Consider the following 16,257-nt stretch of genomic DNA (forward strand, 5'->3'; position numbering starts at 1 on the left):
TGTGAGCAGCGAATACAGTATACTACATTGTAGTATATATAAATGATTTGGAGGAAAATGTAGCTGGTCTGATTAGTAAGTTTGCGGACGACACAAAGGTTGGTGGAGTTGCGGATAGTGATGAGGATTGTCAGAGGATACAGCAGGATATAGATCGGTTGGAGACTTGGGCGGAGAAATGGCAGATGGAGTTTAATCCGGACAAATGTGAGGTAATGCATTTTGGAAGATCTAATGCAGGTGGGAAGTATACAGTAAATGGCAGAACCCTTAAGAGTATTGACAGGCAGAGAGATCTGGGCGTACAGGTCCACAGGTCACTGAAAGAGTCAACACAGGTGGATAAGGTAGTCAAGAAGGCATACGGCATGCTTGCCTTCATCGGTCGGGGCATAGAGTATAAAAATTGGCAAGTCATGCTGCAGCTGTACAGAACCTTAGTTAGGCCACACTTAGAATATTGCGTGCAATTCTGGTTGCCACACTACCAGAAGGACGTGGAGGCTTTGGAGAGGGTACAGAAGAGGTTTACCAGGATGTTGCCTGGACTGGAGGGCATTAACAATGAGGTGAGGCTGGATAAACTCGGATTGTTTTCACTGGAACGACGGAGGTGGAGGGGCGACATGATAGAGGTTTACAAAGTTATGAGCGGCATGGACAGAGTGGATAGTCAGAAGCATTTTCCCAGGGTGGAAGTGTCAGTTACTAGGGGACATAGGTTTAAGGTGCGAGGGGCAAGGTTTAGAGGGGATTTGCGAGGCAAGTTCTTTACACAGAGGGTGGTGAGTGCCTGGAACCTGCTGCCGGGGGAGGTGGTGGAAGCAGGTACGATAGCGACATTTAAGAGGCATCTTGACAAATACATGAATAGGATGGGAATAGAGGGATACGGTCCCCGGAAGTGCAGACGGTTTTAGTTTAGGCAGGCATCAAGATCGGCGCAGGCTTGGAGGGCCGAATGGCCTGTTCCTGTGCTGTACTGTTCTTTGTTCTTTGAAAGAAGTATAAGTAAATCGCTGCTTCACCTGAAAGGAGTGTTTGGAGTCTTGGATAGTGAGGAGAGAGGAGGTAAATGGGCAGGTATTACACCTCCTGCGATTGCAGGGGAAGGTGCCGCGGGAAGGGGACGAGGTGATGGGGGTGATGGAGGAGTGGACGAGGGTGTTGCAGAGGGAACGATCCCTTCAGAATGCTGACAGGGAAGGGAGGGGAAGATGCGTTTGGTAGTGGCATCACGCTGGAAGTGGCGGAGGATGATCTTTGGATGTGGAGGCTGGTGGGGTGGAATGTGAGGACAAGGGGAACCCTGTCATGGTTCTGGGAGGGAGGGGAAAGGGTGAGGGTAGAGGTGTGGGAAATGGCCTGGACACAGTTGAGGGCCCTGTCAACCACAGTGGGGGGGAATCCTCGGTTGAGGAAAAAGGAAGACATATCAGAAGCACTGTCGTGGAAGGTAGTATCATCAGAGCAGATGCGTTGGAGACAGAGAAACTGGGAGAATGGAATGGAGTCTTTACAGGAGGCAGGGTGTGAAGAAGTGTAGTCGAGGTAGCCGTGGGAGTTGGTGGGCTTATAATGAATATTAGTAGACAGCCTATCACCAGAGATGGAGACAGAGAAGTCGAGGAAGGGAAGGGAAGTGTCGGAGATGGACCATGTGAAGGTGAGAGAAGGGTGGAAATTAGAAGCAAAGTTGACAAAGTTTTCTAGTTCCGGACGGGAGCAGAAAACGGCACTGATACAGTCATCAATGTACTGGCAAAAGAGTTGGGGGAAGGGGCCTGAGTAGGACTGGAACAAGGAATGTTCGACATATCCCAGAAAAAGACAGGCATAACTAGGAACCATGCAGATATCCATAGCAACACCTTTTACTTGAAGGAAGTGAGTGGAGTCGAAGGAGAAGTTGTTCAATGCAAGAACAAGTTCAGCCAGACGGAGGCGGGTGGTGGTGGATGGGGACTGGTTGGGCCTCTGTTCAAGGAAGAAGCGGAGAGCCCTCAAACCGTCCTGGTGGGGGATGGAGGTGTAGAGAGATTGGACGTCCATAGTGAAGAGGAGACGGTTAGGGCCAGGAAACTGGAAATTGTCAAAATGACGTAGGGCATCAGAAGAGTCACGGATGTAGGTGTAAAGAGACTGCACCAGGGGGGGAAAGATAGAGTCAAGATAGGAAGAAATAAGTTCAGTGGGGCAGGAACAGACTGAAAAAATGGGTCTGCCAGGATAGACCTATTTGTGGATTTTGGGAAGGAGGTAGAACCGGGCTGTCCAGGGTTGTGGGACTATGAGGTTGGAAGCTGTACAGGGAAGATCTCCAGAGGAGATGAGATCAGTGACTGTTCTGTGGACAGTAGCTTGATGTTCGGAGGTGGGGTCATGGTCCAGGGTGAAGCAGGAAAAAGTGTCTGAGAGTTGGCGCTCAGCCTCTGCAAGGTAGAGGTCGGTACACCAGACAACAACAGCACCACACTTATCTGTAGGTTTGATAGCAATGTCGGGGTTAGACCTTTTTTTATTTTTATTTTTTTTAATCTTTTTTATTTTAGAGATACAGCACTGAAACAAGCCCTTCGGCCCACCGAGTCTGTGCTGACCATCAACCACCCATTTATACTAATCCTACACTAATTCCATATTCCTACCACATCCCCACCTGGCCCTATATTTCCCTACCACCTACCTATACTAGGGGCAATTTGTAATGGCCAATTTACCTATCAACCTGCAAGTATTTGGCATGTGGGAGGAAACTGGAGCACCCGGAGGAAACCCACACAGACACAGGGAGAACTTGCAAACTCCACACAGGCAGTACCCAGAATTGAACCCGGGTCGCTGGAGCTGTGAGGCTGCGGTGCTAACCACTGCGCCACTGTGCCGCCTCAGAGGTGCCACCTTTGAGGTGAGACGTTAAACCATGGAATCATAGAAAGTTTAAGGCACAGAAAGAGTCCACTTGGCCCATCCTGTCTGTGCCGGAATCAGGGCCCAGTTTTGCCTCTGAGGTGGATGTAAAAGATCCTATGGCACTATTTTGAAGCAGAGCAGGGGAGATTTCTCTGTTGTCCTGGCCAATGTTTATCCCTCAAACAGCATCACTGAACCAGACTATTTGGTCTATTTGTGGGATCTTGCTGTGTACAAATTTGCTGCAGTGTTTCCTACATTACAATAGTAGCTACACATTTCCAAAAAATAAGTACATAATTGGGTGCAAGTTGCTTTGGGATGTCCTGAGCTCACAAAAAGCTCTGTATAAAAATGCAAGTCTTTTAGCTGGGAGGTGTTGCTGGTGGAACATTTGGACTCTGAGAAGCCCCTGGTTTATAGAAGGCAAAATAGACTCAGTTCCCACTCTTGGTGGCGACAAGTAACCCCTGCTAGAAGTGCAGGTGTGGGGATGAAGGCAGGATTTAACTGTGATGACTACCACAGTTGAATTGCCAGGAACACTCACTGACGAGGTGGACGGATGAAGCATGGCTAAGTGACCAGACAGCACAATGTAATCCAACGAGGTGCCTGAAACAAAAATAGAATTGGACAGCCCAAATGGGTTGGAGATGAGGGAGGCCCAGGGGGAGGGGGGACTGATTCTGAGGCGGCTCCTTGTTTCTCCCCGGAGGCCTGATGCAGACGGACTGCTCCGGCTTCCGGTGATCGGCCGCCTCGCTGAGGGCGCTCGCGGAGCAAAACACCCAGGAAAAGCGGCGGCAGAGCGGCTCCGGGGGAGAGGCTGAGAGAATGCAGTGCGGAATGTTCAGAGTGGGGCAGGTTAGAGTGAGTGAGGGGGGCAGAGAAACTGAGATGGCCAATGTCTCGCCGACAGTTTTCAATGAAAAGATCAAGAAGATTGGACATAGGTAGGAAAGTAAGTTGTGAAGAGGACATAAGAGATATAGATAGGTTAAGTGAGTGGGCAAAGATCTGGCAAATGGAGTATAATGTGGGAAAGTGTGAAATTGTCCACTTTGGCAGGAAGAATAAAAAAGCATATTATTTAAATGGTGAGAGATTGCAGAGCTCTGAGATGCAGAGGGATCTGGGTGTCCTAGTGCATGAATCGCAAAAGGTTAGTATGCAGGTACAGCATGTAGTTAGGAAAGCTAATAGAATGTTATTATTTATCGCGAGGGGAATTGAATACAAAAGTAGGGAGGTCATGCTTCAACAATACAAGGCATTGGTGAGAACACATCTGGAGTACTGTGTATAGTATTGGTCTCCTATTTAAGGCAGGATGTAAATGCGTTGGAGGCAGTACAGAGAAGGTTTACTAGACTAATACCTGGACTGGGGAGGCTGTCTTACTAGGAAAGATTGGACATGCTAGGCTTGTATCTGCTAAAATTTAGAAGAGTAAGAGGCGACTTGATTGAAACATATAAGATCCTGAGGGGTCTTGACAGGGTGGATGTGGAAAGGATGTTTCCTCTTGTGGGAGAATCTAGAACTAGGGGTAACTGATTAAAAATAAGGAGTCGCCCATTGATGAGGAGAATTGTTTTCTCTCAGAGGGTCGTGAGTCTTTGGAATTCTCTTCCTCAAAAGGCGGTGGAAGCAGAGTCTTTAAGGCAGAGGTAGATAGATTCTTGATAAGCAAGGGGGTGAAAGATTATTGGGGGTAGGTGGAAATGTGGAGTCATCAGTTCAGCCATGAACTTATTGAATGGCGGAGCAGGCTCGAAGGTCCGAGTGACCTACTCCTGCTCCTAATTCGTATGTCCGTATGTTGCACCATTTCAAGCAAAAATTAAAGTCAGAAACTTGAGAAGGATTTTTAGGGTTTTTATCTAATACAGCTTGCTTCAGGCCACAAAATAGATTTTTTATTTTTCATTTACACCTCTGTGATCTACAACCTTGATTGATGGGATAGGACTCCATCAATCGGCTGCTCATTTACTTTCTTCGAGAATTACACAAGGTTGGAAATGAATAATATATGGGGGCATATTTTCGTGGAATGAAAATCAGATGGCTTTTATAAAGATCTGTTCCACTAGATTATCAGCTGGATGGTGAAGACAAAAATCTATCCCATGGTAATTTACTATCTGCACTCAAATGGCATCATGAACCAAAATAAATAAATTTAAGTGGCTTATAAAAGAAACATGAACAGCAAGATTCAATTTTATACTCTCTCTCTCATCTATAATTCTTTTACTATGATAATATTAGTCTTTAAACAAAAAGACAAATGCTTCTGATTGAACATTAGGCCCATGGTGTCTCTGCTGGCTCCTTGCTAGAGCAATCCAAAAGTAATCCCACTGCCCAGCTCTCCACCCATATTTATTCATTTTTCTCTTAAAGGGTACAATGGTCTTCTGCTCAACCATTCCCTGTGGTTCCAAGTAAAGACATTTCTCCAATCTCTCCCTACTCTTTTACAGGCAATTTTAAATTGATGAACTTTCATCACTGACTCCAACCGCATGCACTCTATCAAAACACTTGGTAATTTAAAAAATCTCTAATAAACCTCCACTGCTCTGACAGAAATAGACATCATCCTGGTGAATCTCCTCACTATTTGCCAAACATCTTACTTCCTTATCATCAGCAAATTTCAGGATTTTGTTCTCTATACTCAAGTCCAAATCATCTATCTATAACAACAAAACTAGTCTCAGCACTGGCCTCTCCAAAACCATTTCCGACCCTTCTCTACTATGAAGCAACATGATTTTTACCCTCTTTGTTTATTATCCTTCAATCAACTTTCTATCGTTTCCCTCACACCATTCACCCTGAATTATTCTAACAAGCCTCTTGTGCGTCTTTGGGATGAGAGGGATGTGGGATTGGAAGCTCAACATTACACAGAAATTGTGAACAATCTGGTTCAGCCTGCAATCGTCAACGGGGAGGGGGATAGAAACAGTAGCAAAGAAATGGAACTTGTAACATGGGTGTTCCCAAAGTTAAATTGTTTCATATAATGTTTGATAAAAAGTAACCTAAATTAGATATTTACTGAAATTAACGAATATTTGTCATCTTGTAATAAATTGATTAGTATAAACTTATAGAGGGTCAAAAAGCATTTTTTAAATCATGCAAACCTACATACCTTTGTATTATTATATTTCAAAACTGTATAAAATTTATCAGCTGGCACAGCTTTGTTTGGAGTCGCTATGACCACACCAGGTAGGTAGCAATCATTTTCAGCCTCTGCATCACTTCGAACCAAAATAAAGTCTCCCACCTGAAAATAGGTGTAAGTTTATTAAATAACATCCAATTAACCTTAGAAAATAATCTTAATGTTGATAGATATAGGAAAATGTGACCGTAACAAAAGCAACAACTTGTACTTATATTGCACCTTCAACGTAATAAAACATCACATGGCACTTCACAGGAGCATTATAAAGCCAAGTTTCACACCAAGCCACATGTGGAAACATTAGGGCAGATGGCCAAAAGCTTGGTCCAAGAGGTAGGTTTAAGGAGCAGCTTAAAGGAGGAAAGAAAGGTAAAGAAACAAGGAGGTTTAGGGAGGGAATTCCAGAGCTTAGGGCCTAGGCAACTGAAGGCACGGCCACCAATGGTGGAGCAACTAAAATCAGGTTCGCTCGAGAGGCCAGAATTAGATGAGCGCAGCTATCTCCGAGGGTTGTGGGGCTGGAAGAGATTACAGAGATTGGGAGGGGCGAGTCCATAGAGAGATTTGAAAATAAAGAGGAGAATTTTAAAATTGAGGCATTGCTGAACCAGGAGCCAGTGTAGTTCAGCAAGCACAGGGGTGATCGGTAATTGGTGAACGGGACTTGGTGTGAATAGGGCAGAGGAAGCAGAGTTTTGGATGACCTCAAGTTTACGGAGGGTAGAGTGTAGAAGGCCAGCCAGGAATGCATTGGAATAGTCAAGTCTAGAAGTAACAAAGGTATGGATGAGGGTTTCAGCAGCTGAGCTGAGGCAGGGCTGGAGTTACAGAGATGGAAGTAGGCAGTCTTAATGATGACACTGATGTGATTGGAACCTCATTTCAGGGTCAAATACAACACCAAGGTTGAGAACAATATAGTTCAGCCTCAGACAGTTGTCAGGAAGAGGGATGGACTCGGTAACTAAGAAACGGAGTTTGTAGTGGGGACAGAAGACGATGCCTTCAGCCTCCCTAATATTTAATTGGAGAAAATCTTTGCTCTTCCAATACTGGATGTCGGACAAGGTGTCTGATAATTTAGTGACAGTGGAGGAGTCGAGAAGGTGGTGGTGAGATAGAACTGGGTGTTGTCACCGTACATCTGAAAACTAATGCAGTGTTTTCGAATTATGCTACCGAGGGCCAGCATGGAGGTGGGAAATAGGAGGGGACGAAGGATAGATCCTTGAGGACACCAGCGGTAATGTTGTGGGAACGGGAAGAAAAGCCACTGCAGGTAGTGCTCTGGCTTGATTAGGTAGACAAGAATGGAACCAGGCGAGTGCAGTCCCACCCAGCTGGACGAGGCGTTGGAGGAGAATAGTGTCAAAAACTGCAGACAGGTAAACATGTCTATGACATGAAAAGGTCCTTTTGCAAGATATATCCATGGGAAATATGGGTCTAGGCTAAACCCAAATCCACCAGGATACATCAAGTGCCTTCCTGTAAAAGGTAATACTGTGAAAAGTTCAGGAGGGTTTTACAACCAACACAAATTAGTTTTTAAAGCAAAATTAGTTAACAAAAAGTAAATCAACAAAATCAATACGATGAAAGGAGGATTCTATTTTATATTAAGACAGTAAAACCAGGTTTCGGTAAAGTTCAGTCCCATTGGGACTCAACAAGTGCTTTCCCTTAAAGGAGTGACACAACTAAAATTCCAGGGAGAAGTGGTCTATCCAAAGAGGTTTTCAAACAAAATAAACTAGCAAAATTAACTGAAGGAACAAAATCATTATTAAAGAGTTTCCACTAGCAGAGATGGGAAAGGAAAGGGGTTGAGACTGATCATTGCTTAAATTCTAGAAATGGAAGTCAGTGCCATACCATTATGAGTAAGCCAAGGGATGCACCTGGAGGTCAGCAGACTGCTAGACAGAGCAAGTTTGACTAACATTGTACTGTTCAATGGTGAAGACAATTCCAGGGAATACTAACAACAACTTATATCTATATAGCCCCTTCAACGTAGCAAAATCATTCCAAGGCATTTAATGGAGGTGTGAGGAATAAATAACATGCTCACCCCGCTGAAAAACATATAGATACATTAGAAGGAGTTTAGAGAAGTGTGACCAGATAATTCCAGGACATAGAGGACTAGGTTATGAAGAAAGGTTAAAGAAACTAACTTTATTTACATTTCAGAAAAGGAAACTGGGAGGGGACAAGATACAGATCATCAAAATAATGACTTGCATTTATATAGGTGTATTTACAGGGCTGAATTTTGTGGAGCTGAGCCAAAAAGGCAAGGGGACTCCCACCTCAGCCCTTTGGAACCCCCCCTCCCCCACCCCCGGTGCAATTTAACAGTGCTCGGGCACTTAACTGCCCAGCATTGTGGTCCCTGTCCCTTTAAGGATGGAGATCCCACTTCCAAGTATTCCTGGCCAATCAGAGAGCTGGCAGCTCAGGAGTAACGGCAGCATCACTGCAAGTGGTGGCTGTTGCCGGTACTACATGAGGTCTGGGACCAGGTCCATCGCGATAGCTCCAGATCCCAGGTAAGTGTGGCAGAGAAGCCAGTCCGGCAGGCCCCAGCAAGCAGTGGTGGTTGTTGAGGCCTGAGCAGTGGGCAGGGGCGGTGAGGCTGGCCTTTGCCATCAGGGGCCCTCCATGAACTACAGATTGCCCACGGAGGTGGGTCCCCCAATCCCTCAGGGAGGCTGCCTTGTTTTACTGGGTGGCATCCCCACATTTGGGATACTGTCTGAAAGGGTGGCAGAAGCAGATTCAATAGTAACTTTCAAAAGGGCATTAGATATGTACCTGAAAAAGAAAAATTTGGAGGGCTATGGGGAAAGAATGGGACCTTTCAAAGAACTGGCACAGGCACAATAGGCCATATGGCTTCCAACTAAGGGTTGGCCAAAGGGTGAATACAGGCACTAAATGGGTGCTGTGCTAATGAGACTAGCCTGTTTTTCAAAGTCTGGATTTAGCACACAATTTTAGCCCTAAGTGGTCATTGCCAGAATTTGAACTTGCTTGGAGGTGCCAAACCAGAGACCTGCAGGTCGAATACTGATTAAATGCAATTTTTATGGAACAGTATGGGGTGAATTTTATGATCTCCCCCCGTCAGGTTTGGAGGCAGGGAGAGCATATAATCGGGCGGGATTGTGGCGGGGCAGAGGGGGTCGGACCATGCCACCTTCCCGCCTCCACCTAAATTAAGTCCAGGGCAGGAAGGCCTGTGCAAGTGCCTTCCAGCTCTGCTGCCAATTGAGTCCAATTAAGGGCCTTATCTCGCCGCCGCCAGAATTAGCCCAGTACTGAATGGGTCTGTCACCGCATGCCAAGAAAACCAGCTCTGTGTGGGTGGTGGGGGTGGGGGTGTCCCTCTTTAAAAGGCACAGTGCCTTAACAAGGGACTTGGCATCAAGAAGGGGGACCCGCTAAGTGCCACCCCCGGCCTTGCTGCCAACCCTCCATACAGCCCCATCCCCTGCGACCCGCACCCCGTGAAACCCCTCCCGTTCTGACTTGCCTGTGGCCTGGGTCCAGGGCCTCAGGTGAGTCCAATACCAGCAATGGCCACCACCTCCGTGGGTGGCACTGCTCAGTTAAAGAGCTGCTGGCCTGTGATTAGCCAACAGCTCTCAGCAGGCAGGGCTGCCGCCACCAGGGTCTTTCATCCTGGGGAAGGCCCGCCGCTGTCCACTTAAGTGCCTAATTGGCACCTGATCCAGTTGGCCTTCCCCAGAGGAAGTGAGGCAGGGCTCTCACCCACACTTTTGCCAGTGGTCAAGACCCCCGTCGCCTAGATAAAATTCTGTATGTAAGATCCTCACACTCGCTTCCACTTAAGGTGTGGAGTTCTCTGGCTGGTGCACTGTGGCAGGTTGTAGAATGGTTCAGGGACTGAGGGAGAGGATGCACAGGTTCTCAGACATGACACTGGAGATCCTGGTGGAGGAAGGATATCATGTACCCATAGGGTGGAGGGTGGTGGAAGGATGCCACCTTATCCACCTGTCCTTCTCTCCTGCAGCAGCTGTTGTTGCTCCATTGCTCTGCCTGGTCTCACATGCTCCTTCCATTCCTCCTCCAGACCAAGAAGGAGTTCAAGGAAGATGCCCATGACCAAACACTCCCTTTCTCCTCCAATACGGTGGAGCATCACAGCATTTACTCTTCCAGGTGAAGGCCTCAGAGAATTGTCAGAATAAATGTTGCTCTAATGTTGGTGAAGTCTTGACAAAGTGTCCCAGAAAGTCTCCCGATGTGTTTTCTCCACAGTTCCAGAAATGGTGAATATCTCTTTCAGTAGCGATTGAAATACAACAGTTTCAGAGTGAAGAATGGAGTGAAACAGGGCTGTTTCCGAGCCCTCACTCTGTTTGGCATCTTCTTCTCCATGGTCCTGATTTTGGCCTTCCCTGCAGATATGGAAGGAGTCTATTTGTACACTAGGTTAGATGGCAAGCTTTACAATCTACCAAGGATGAAAGCGAAGAAAAAAATCACATCATGTCCTGATCAGAGAACTCCTCTACACTGATGATGCTGCGCTAGTCACTCACATGGAAACTCAGCTACAAAGACTCATGGACTGTCTCTCCCATGCCTATAACTTGTTCTCCTTGACTTTAAGTGTCAAGAAAACTGTGGTCATGGTACAAGATGTTGCATCTCTGCCCCTGATCACACTAAATAACACCCCACTGGTTAGCAAACTCTGCTACCTTGGGTCCACACTGACAGACAGTCTGTCCCTTGATGCAGAACTCGATACACACATAGGGAAAGCAGCTACAATATTTGGCCAACTCACAAAACGCACATGGAATAACACCAAGCTGACCCTTAGAACCAAGCTGATGGTTTATAAGGCCTGTGTTCTCAGCACCTTGCTGTATGGCAATGAAACATGGGCGACTTACAGCTACCAAGAAAAGAAGCTCAATAATTTCCATCTTGCTGTCTGCAGCGCATTGTGTCTATCCTGGCAGGACGCAATCACAAATGCGGCAGTCCTTTCAAAGGCAGAGCTCCCAAGCGTGTTGCCACTAATCAAACAGAGGCGGCTTCGGTGGATCAGACACATCCACAGGATGGAAGACAGTCGCATACCCAAGGACCTTCCATATGGTGAGGTAGCTGGGGCCAGATGACCAGTGGGGCGCCCAAAGTTCTGCTTCAAGGATGTTTTCAAGCATGACATGAAGGCCCTAAATGTCAACTATCGCACTTGGGAGTCACTAGCTGGCGAAAGAGGGAAATGGCGACACATCCTGCGGACTGGTGTGTACTACCATGATGACCAGTTGCTACAGCAACTTGGCAACAGGCGCCAACGTCAAAAACAACATCTCACAGTGTCACTTGGCAGAACCTGCCTCTCAAGGATTGGCCTTCACTGCCATCAGCAAAGGTGCACCAAGAGAAGACACCCCACCAAAATGGATTGTTTGTTGTGTGTCCATCATCTTTCGTAGATGGAAGAATGCCAACCAACCTGCGCTTGAACTCTGTGTTGGTGTTTACTCCCAAACAGCTGGTCGCTATTAGGAGAGGCCATTAGTTGAAGTGCTAGCTGCTTTAATGAAAATTAGTAGGCACTTTAAGTGGCAATCAGCTGTTCAATGAACGTCCGGGAAGCCTGAATTCCCACTTCTCAGGCAGCGGACATGACACTTTTATCTTAAGACAGTTCATGCTATTCGAGCCAGAAGTAAGAGTGCAAAAGAATTTATCCTCTTAAGCACTAGCTCATGTCACCTCTGAGACAGCAACAAGCAGCAGCTGAGTGCATAAGTGAGCCTCCACAGAGCCATCAATATCATTGAGACTGGATTGATGTATAGCTCCACCTGCTTTAATGTTTCTCCAGTGTCCTTGGTATCACCCTTCCTTCAGCAGCACTTCTACAAAGGCCTCACTAATCTGTGATGCTCTGCAAGTCCTTGACTCCATGCTCCTAAATTCCCCAAATCTTCTACCTCTAAAAACTTCAGCCTTCAAAAAAAAAACTACAGCTGGAGGCCTTTAAACCCCCTGCAGCAGCATTAGATATCCCATTCTGACAAACAACAAGCTCACCATGACAGGAGTTATACATGCCAAAAACACACTAGGAATATGTAATAGGCCCGATCCTGGAATTTTGCCCACAGGCATTCTAAGGTAAAAAGATAAAAAGAAAACATCTTACAGTCAACGGTGCTAGTTTGAAACTACATATTAGTAAAATTTCTATCTTGGTAGCTTATTTCACTTACTTTCAATGGGGGGCAAGGTGCAGCTCCTCCAACTTGAATTAAAAACCGAGTTGGTGTAATCTGAGTGTCTCCTTTAGTGAAATCAATTATGGCTTTCCTGACACCAGCACGCTTAGTCACAATTCCTGAGAAAAGCGGAGATATAATTAGGAAAACTTGAGGCATAATTTTCACATATTATAAACAATATGCTACAGGGTATCGGATAGATTCGCAACGTAACTGGAGGGGGAAAATAATCATTTTAATATTTAATGTTATCCCACACATACACCATTATGTCTGGAAGAACAGGCTGCTGTAATGCACCCTATTAAAATGGCATTAAAATAGACAGATACTGGTAATAATTCATTTATATCTGTATCATCGTTAAGCTCATTTTTACTCCTTCAAGACCAATCGCGGCCAGAGAGATCAGATAAATAAGCCAGGCAGGCTGATGCCATAACACGAGAAAAATCATTCAAGAAGAATAACTCAAGCGCCTGCTGTTCATTTTAAAGTCAAATGTCAAAGCATTAAAAAGATTTCATTAGAAATCTCAGAATCTAGAAACTGGAATGCTACATCACCATGTGGATGCCCAGCAGCTACATTTTACGAGATCAGAATTTTAATGTTTAATAAATAATATATAGCCCATCAACATTTTGTTCAGAAACTGCCACAGAAATAGCTGCAAGTGCAGGAGATGTTGCAATTGTAATGGGATATTGTAGCATTGTGGTTCTGCTACTGGACTAATACACCAGAGGCCTGGATTAATGATCCACCAAAATGTGTTTAAACACCACCACAGCAGCTGGAGAATTTAAATTCGGTTAATTAAATAGAAAAAACTCTGGAATAAAAAGCTAGTATCAGTGATGGTGACCATGTAACCACTGGATTATTGTAAAAACCAATCTGGTTCACTAATGTTCTTTAGGGAAGTAAATTTGTGTCCTTACCCACTTTGGTGTGCATTTGACTCCAGACCCACAGCAATGTGGGTTGACTCTTAACTGCCTTCTGAAATAGCCTAGCAAGCTGCTCAGTTGTACCAAACTGCTACAAAAGAGTCTAATGAGAAAAAAACCTAGACAGACCACCCGTCATTGACCTAGGCACAGATATGACAAAGGCACACCCAGCCCAGTCAACCCTGCAAAGCCCTCCTCACTACCATCTGTGGGAGCTATCCCACAGACTAGTCAAGCAAAAGCCTGACCTAATCATAATCACAGAATCACACTTTACAGCCAATGTTCCAGACTCCTCCATCAACATCCATGGGTATGTCCTGAGGTGTATGCAATGGTCACTCCTACCTATACTATCACGGACAGATGCATTTGCGACAGGTAGCTCGGTGAGGAGAAGATCAAGTAGGTCTTTTTCCCTGTTGGTTCTCTTTCCATCTGCCACAGGTCTTTCAGAGCTTTGCTAGCTCAGTCAGTAGGGGTCAGGAGGAATGGCCCTGAGAATCCTCAAGATTGACTCTGGACCCCATGAAGTCTCATGGCATCAGGTCAAACATGGGCAAGGAAACATCCTGCTGATTACCATTCTCAGCTGATGAATCAGTGCTTCTCTATGTTGAACACGACATGGAAGATGTACTGTAGCAAGGGCATGGAATATACATTGGATGGAGCACTTCAATATCCATCACCAAGAGTGGTTGAGTAGCACCACTACCGACTGAGCTGACAGAGTTCTGAAGGACATATCTGTCATTCTGGGCCTGCTGCAGATGGAAAGAGAACCAACAGGAGAAAAAAAATCATTCGACATTGTCCTCACTAATCTACCTTTTGCAAATGCATCTACACATGATAATATTAGTAGGAGTGACCATTGCAAAAACCTCATGGAAACAAAGTCCCATCTTTACACTGAGGACACCTTCCATTGTGTTTTATGGCACTATGACTGTGCTAAATGGGATAGATCCAGGACAGATCTGGCAGCTCAAAACCGGGCAACCATGAGGTGCAGCAGCAGAATTATATTTCATCTCAATCTATAATTTCATGGCCCTGCATATCCCACACTCTACCATTCCTAAAAATGAGGTGCAAACCTGCTAAAGAGCCAAGGCAACATGTTATAGACAGAGCTAAGCTATCCCACAACAAATGGATCAGATAAAATTTCTGCAGTCCTGCCACATCCAGACATGAATGGTGGTGGACAAATAACCAACTAATGTGAGGAGGAGACTGCATGAAAATCTCCATCCTCAATGAAGGTGAAGTCTAGCACGTGACTGCAGAAGACAAAGAACAAAGAAAGAACAAAGAAAATTACAGCACAGGAACAGGCCTTTCAGCCCTCCAAGCCTGCGCCGATCCAGATCCTCTACCTAAACATGTCGCCTATTTTCTAAGGGTCTGTATCTCTTTGCTTCCTGCCCATTCATGTATCTGTCTAGATACATCTTAAAAGACGCTATCGTGTTCGCATCTACCACCTCCGCTGGCAACGCGTTCCAGGCACCCACCACCCTCTGCGTAAAGAACTTTCCACGCATATCCCCCCTAAACTTTTCCCCTCTCACTTTGAACCCGTGACCCCTCGTATTTGAATCCCCCACTCTGGGAAAAAGCTTCTTGCTATCCACCCTGTGTATACCTCTCATGATTTTGTACACCTCAATCAGGACCGCCATCAACCTTCGCCTTTCTAATGAAAATAATCCTAATCTACTCAACCTCTCTTCATAGCTAGCGCCCTCCATACAAGGCAACATCCTGGTGAACCTCCTCTGCACCATCTCCAAAGCATCCACATCCTTTTGGTAATGTGGCGACCAGAACTGCACGCAGTATTCCAAATGTGGCCGAACCAAAGTCCTATACAACTGTAACATGACCTGCCAACTCTTGTACTCAATACCCCGTCCGATGAAGGAAAGCATGCCGTATGCCTTCTTGACCACTCTATTTACCTGCGTTGCCACCTTCAGGGAACAATGGACCTGAACACCCAAATCTCTCTGTACATCAATTTTCCCCAGGACTTTTCCATTTACTGTATAGTTCACTCTTGAATTGGATCTTCCAAAATGCATCACCTCGCATTTACCCTGATTGACCTCCATCTGCCATTTCTCTGCCCAACTCTCCAATCTATCTATCTATCTATATCTATCTATATTCTGCTGTAAGACAAGGCTGAAGTGCTTGTAACCACCATCAACCAGATGAACCCAGTGGATGATCCATCTGGGCCTCCTCTTGAGGTCCCCACCATCACAGATTCCAGTCTTCAACGAATTCAGTTTACTCCACATGATGTCAAGATACAGCTGAATACACTAGATACAACAAAGGCTATAGGCCCTGACAACATCCTGGCTGTAGTGCTGAAGAACTATGCTCCAGAACTAGCTATGCCTCTAGCCAAGCTGTCCAATTAGATTAGAATTAGATTAGAATATTACAGCGCAGTACAGGCCCTTCGGCCCTCGATGTTGCGCCGATCATCTGACCTACACTATTCCATTTACATCCATATGTCTATCCAATGACCACTTAAATGCCCTTAAAGTTGGCGAGTCTACTACTGTTGCAGGCAGGGCGTTCCACGCCCCTACTACTCTCTGCGTAAAGAAACTACCTCTGACATCTGTCCTATATCTTTCACCCCTCAACTTAAAGCTATGTCCCCTCGTGTTTGCCATCCTCATCCGAGGAAAAAGACTCTCACTATCCACCCTATCTAACCCTCTGATTATCTTGTATGTCTCTATTAAGTCACCTCTCCTCCTCCTTCTCTCTAACGAAAACAACCCCAAGTCCCTCAGCCTTTCCTCGTAAGACCTTCCTTCCATACCAGGCAACATCCTAGTAAATCTCCTCTGCACCCTTT

General features: G+C 45.6%; 1 protein-coding gene across 5 annotated transcripts in view; it reads right to left on the reverse strand.

Moving 5' to 3' along the window:
* Window positions 1-16,257, reverse strand: part of LOC137371185 (von Willebrand factor A domain-containing protein 3B-like) — a 293,943-nt gene that overhangs the window by 105,996 nt on the left and 171,690 nt on the right. For all 5 annotated transcript variants that reach the window (XM_068033287.1, XM_068033286.1, XM_068033288.1 and 2 more), the window contains exons 24-25: window positions 12,400-12,524; window positions 6,086-6,223 (exon numbers count right to left, since the gene is read on the reverse strand). In XM_068033287.1, coding sequence (XP_067889388.1) covers window positions 6,086-6,223; window positions 12,400-12,524 — 263 coding nt within the window. The remainder of the gene's footprint in view (window positions 1-6,085; window positions 6,224-12,399; window positions 12,525-16,257) is intronic.

This window comes from Heterodontus francisci, chromosome 6 (genome assembly GCF_036365525.1).
Source record: "Heterodontus francisci isolate sHetFra1 chromosome 6, sHetFra1.hap1, whole genome shotgun sequence".
NCBI lineage: Eukaryota > Metazoa > Chordata > Chondrichthyes > Heterodontiformes > Heterodontidae > Heterodontus > Heterodontus francisci.